General features: G+C 36.4%; 1 protein-coding gene across 1 annotated transcript; it reads left to right on the top strand.

Annotated features, from left to right (window-relative positions):
* Positions 1-2,133: 2,133 nt before the first annotated feature.
* LOC131033511 (disease resistance RPP13-like protein 4) lies at positions 2,134-2,565 on the top strand. Its single transcript, XM_057964741.2, has one exon. The coding sequence runs from the start codon at positions 2,134-2,136 to the stop codon at positions 2,563-2,565; it is 432 nt and encodes a 143-aa protein (XP_057820724.2).
* The last annotated feature ends 2,686 nt before the right edge of the window (positions 2,566-5,251 follow it).

Below are 5,251 nucleotides of genomic sequence, written 5' to 3'. Positions count from 1 at the left end.
TAGTTGCATTATCATATCATGTTAAAGATTGCATTAGGTGCATTAACATTATCATTTTAATATGCATTTAGATTGCATTATCATATCATTGCATTTAATTGCATATCATTAATCATGGCAATTAGTTGCATAACTTCATCATCTAGTCACATTCATCATTGCATCCATCACATGCATATCTATCGCATCATCATGGAAACTTTCTTCACTTTCATATCTTCATCATTCTTCTAAAAATCATTTCTTATATAGGATGTATCTTTCTTGAGACCAGACAATTTGATCATGTCTTATACAAGATATATCATTCCTGAAACCAAACGTTTTGATCATCTTTGTCTTATACAGAAGTTGTTATCCCTAAAACCAAACTTGATCTCAATTTTATCAATCCATTACATCTGATCCATTCTATCATGTCTTTATACAGGATGCATCTTTCTTGAAATCAGACGTTTTGGTCAAGTCTTATATAGGATATGTCGTTCCTGAAACCAGACGCTTTGATCATCTTTGTCTTATACAGGAGGTGTCATTCCTAAAACCATACTTGACTTCAATCTTATCAAATATGATCAATCATATCATTATCCCCATACATGAGCATATCATATTGACAACATGTAGAATGTTAGATCACATTATTAGAAACATCTGCATTCATCAAATCCAACCATCATTTGCATATCACCTTCTAAACATATAGTATCATTACAAACATCATATAAGCATATAAATCAATCCAAGTTCCATATCAAAAATCAATCAATCCAAGTTCCATATCGAAAATCAATCAATCCAAATTTCATATCAAAAACCAATCAATCCAAGTTTCATATTGAAATCAATCAATCCAAGTTCCATATCGAAAATCAGTCAATCGGGACCCATATCGAATCAAAACCCATATCAAATCAGAACTCATATCGACAATCAAGTTTGACCCATATCGACCTTTGGAACATATCAACACTTGAACCATATTGACAATCAGGATTCATAACAATGCGACCTCGGCGGACGTGTGGGGCATGTACGCGCTATGCCCACATTAGTCTTCCTCATTTATTCAATATTCCTTTTAAAATTTATCACCAGATAAATATCAAAAAAATCAACAATTCAAATCATCCAACTTTCGAAAATCGTCCTACATCACGCCACTGCCCCAAAAATCATAATTTTTTTCAATTTATCTCCCAAAGGGACATATCAACATCAATTCTTCATATCTGAGGCATCATGTCGACAATTATGACAACAGCATCATATCGTAAAATTTTAGCAAAAATTAAACGTTTTCTTTGAATCAACATGTGGTCACACTTTAACTCAAAGAAGGGCAAAATGTAGACATCTAAAACTGGCACAATTAATTAAATAGATTTTATTCATTTAATCATCATTAAATCACCTATTATTCAAATTAAGATTTAATTAATATCCCTATCTTCTAATCGCCTATTAATTAAATTAAGATTTAATTAATATACCCTTCTTCTATCTAAGCCATCTTGATCCTAGAATTATCATTCATAACTCGTTCTCTCGGTTGCCATCTTGAAGATCAAATGCTCTTCCAAGTGAAGGCCACCTTGAATCTTAGAGATCTTTAGAGATAGAGGAACATGGGACGGACTTAGCAATCTTAAGATTTTTAGGACTAACAATTAGATTATTTTACATTTTCGATTTCTTGATTTCACTAAGGTAATGTCTCGTGTGTGTGATTTGTGTTTTCTTGCAGGTGGAGGCATCACCCACAGTTTAACCACACAAGAATAAAATCCATTACGGAAGATGGAGAGTAGCTCAAGCTTTTCCGTGATTTAGTGTCGTCTCACTCTCAAGTACAGCCATCAAGCATTGCAGCGGGGAGAGAAGCGTGGAAGGGAGAAATAGTGTTCTGCCTATCTATTCACACCCTGTGGCCATTGAGCCCAAGCTTCAAAATCTCATATCCTTGAGCCAACTGCCCCAGTTATTGTTGTGGTGGGTATGGGCGGATCAGGAAAGACGTATCTTCTCCAACACGTTTTTGACAGAATCAAACAAACGTACGAGCATTCAATCTGGCTTTCCAAATCATAGTCGTATTCTGTTGAGAAATTACAAGCAGTTTTGGCGTCGCATATGGGAACTCTAAGGAATGATGTAAAAGATTTAATGAAAAAGCGGGCGGCGGAGATGATCCATGACAGCTTAAAAGGAAGAAAGTCGCTCATCGTGCTGGATGACGTCTGGAGGGCAGCCAAAGAAGATAAGATCATTGAGAAGCTTGGTCTTCCAATAGGCAATGATGGCCAATATAAAGTTGTGGTTACAACCAGAAACAAAGAGGTTGGCCAAAATCTTAAAGCTCGCATATATGAAATGGAGCTTTTATCCATGCAAGAGAGTTGGCAGCTGTTTTGTGCTTATGCCTTACCAGATTATGACAAAAATCTCCCGCCGTATCACCTTGAAGAGATAGCTCTTCAAGTTGAAAAGCGATGCGCGAGATTACCATTGGCTCTAAAGACAACAGGAGCTTCTCTCTCCGGTTGCACAGATATCAGAAAGTAGAGCTCTAGATCGCATCAACTAAAAGAGTCAGAGCTGAACCGACAGAAAGAGGTAGCCAGCTATCCCGACTATCGCATCTTAGAGATTCTTAGACTGAGTTATGACTGCTTGCCTGCAGCTCTTAAGCCCTGTTTTTCGTATTTCTCCTTCTTTCCTGAGGATGAGTTAATAGATTGCGGCTATCTCATAAATCTTTGGATAGCGGAAGGATTCATTCCCCAAGGAGAAGACCAGTGGAATGTTGCTTGGGATTATTTATATCAGTTGGCAAATTAGTGGAATGTTGCTTGGGATTATTTATATCAGTTGGCAAATTTGTGCTTACTTGAAATTCAGGATTTGACAATTGATATTCACTTCAAATATTGCAACCATGACTTGCTTCTTGATTTGGCCATAGATATATCTAAAGAAAATGGATGTATATATGCTATTGAAGATGTTTCCACATCTGTCGAAAGAATCTTACTGGCCAAAAATAGGATAGATGATACAGTCATCGCAAAGAGTAAGTCTTCTTGTCCCAGATCTCTTCGCACTCTATCATTGTATAAAAATCCCATTTAAAAAATTTAGGCAAACTTAGCCTTGTGAGATTCTTAAGGGTACTCGACTTGAGCCAAACTGAGATTTCTACATTGCCCTAATCTGTTGGAAAACTAAAACTACTACAACTTTTAAATTTATCACGGACAAATATTAAGGAGGTACCTATCTGTGTGAGACGTCTTAAGAGTCTTCTCTGGCTCGATCTATCCTCATGCCGACATCTGCAAAGATTGCCTGAGTGGATAAATGAATTGAAATGTCTCCAGCACCTCAATATAAAGGATTGCTATTATGAGTTGCGTAGTAGCTTGCAGAAGAGAATATCAGAGCTAGAGCGTCTGCAGGTACTCAGATCAAATGAGTTGAGGCTCTCTGTTGAAGAGGATGGTTTGTTAAAGTTGGATGATGTCACCAAATTAATCCACCTCGAAGAATTAAGCTTGATTATTAACCACAAAAAAGAGTTGAAGAGTATCCAAGATGGGGCTCTGGCTCCAAAACTGTACGAAACCTTTCGTACAGCGTGTTAGCGACAGGTTAGTCAATCACAGCCGTTAAATGCAAAATCGACAGTGTAAAACGTGTGTTAGTCAATCCGTACTGTCGTTTTGGAGCCAGAATAGACTCGTCCTCGAAGATGGAGTCCTTGCTCAACTACAAAAAATGTGTCATCTATAAATAAAAACTGATTTCTCTACACAATGTTATCTACCACAGATTATTACTGCCCTGCAGGATATGCAAACACTCAAAGCAGGGAAATTTGCCGTGCCGAGTTGGGTATGTATATCGAGAAATCTGAGGACACTCACGTTAGGGCATTCTGAATGTAGCAGTTATCCAGCATTAAAAACAATGCCTAACTTGGTAGAGTTGACACTAGTGACTAATAAGAGTTGCAGACAAGTACCAAAGGCATTTGGAAAATCATCCGGGTTTCATATGCTGCGCTATCTAGTTATATCGGACTTCCCTCTTTTGGAGGAGTGGCCGGATTTGGAGGATGGGTCGATGATCTTGCTGGAGTTATCTATTTTAGAGTGGTGTCCCAAATTGAAGAAAATTCCAGAAGGATTGGAACGGTTGGGAAGGCTAAGAGAGTTCAGCTACGTAGGGACAGGAAACGATGATGAATTTAGACAGAAATTGAGGTAAGGCAGGGAGGTTTGGAATAAAATCAAAGCTGAAAATCTGCATGTGCGCATCATTGACCCTATTGTTTAGTTATTAGTACAAAGTCCATGGTTATTAATTCTATTTCATTGTGTTCTGCAAACTATAACCACCGTAAATATTTCTTCCTCTGACTCATGTACGACGTGTCTTTGGTCTTCTCCATTATTTTCATCTCTCAACTCCTCCATTAAAGACCAGCGCCAGAAAGGCAACGGCGTGTTGTGTGCTGCCCAGAGTTTTCGTTCTTTGATTAACGCAAACACAAAGTTTCAAGATAAGACTTCGAATTCTAATGTTTTAAGTTGTTTTAAAAGATTCTCAAGCAGCTTCGGTCTGGTTTAGTTGGGCTACTTATCTCCACTCTCACTATTAGTAATAAAGGATTAAAGATGGCAGGTGCAGTGGCACAAGGTGTATACAATTAAATGAAATTATAAAATAGAAATCGAAATGTTTATTTTGTATTCTTTTAAGATTTTTGTGTTGTAGTTTGTTTGAAATTTTTAGTTTAAAAAAATAAAAAATAAAAATTTGCTCAAAAGAGTCATACATATAATCATGAACAAAAGAAATTTAACTAGATATTCTATTGGAGAGCCTTAGAAAACCTTACATGATATATTGTATTATGTTTAAATTCTATTTATACATGCTTACATAAATCTTCTAAACAAACTTCTTTTTATACATCCTAATATAGTAGCAATATCTATTCTATGTATGTTAATTGTACCTTATATCTATAAACTGTAACTTAAGAGATGTGACATAGGTTAGATATGATCTTGAGATTAATGTCTCCCAATGTCTTTTACGTAGATATATTTAAGATATCTATGCTAGCAAATATTGGATTATCTGCCAGTACTTAGATATCTATTCCACTATATATTGTCCTAGAGTAGACTCTCCTGTCACCAAAAGGAGCAGTAGTCTAACACAATTTAATCAAATACAACCA

This window comes from Cryptomeria japonica, chromosome 9, assembly GCF_030272615.1.
Source record: "Cryptomeria japonica chromosome 9, Sugi_1.0, whole genome shotgun sequence".
NCBI classification, from domain to species: domain Eukaryota; kingdom Viridiplantae; phylum Streptophyta; class Pinopsida; order Cupressales; family Cupressaceae; genus Cryptomeria; species Cryptomeria japonica.
Note: the sequence above shows the minus strand (reverse complement) of the source record. Positions and strands in the feature narration are given on the sequence as shown.

What these genes read in the sequence shown, in the direction of transcription:
- LOC131033511 (XM_057964741.2), top strand. Translation starts at nt 2,134, where the DNA reads ATGGGAACTCTAAGGAATGATGTAAAAGATTTAATGAAAAAGCGGGCG.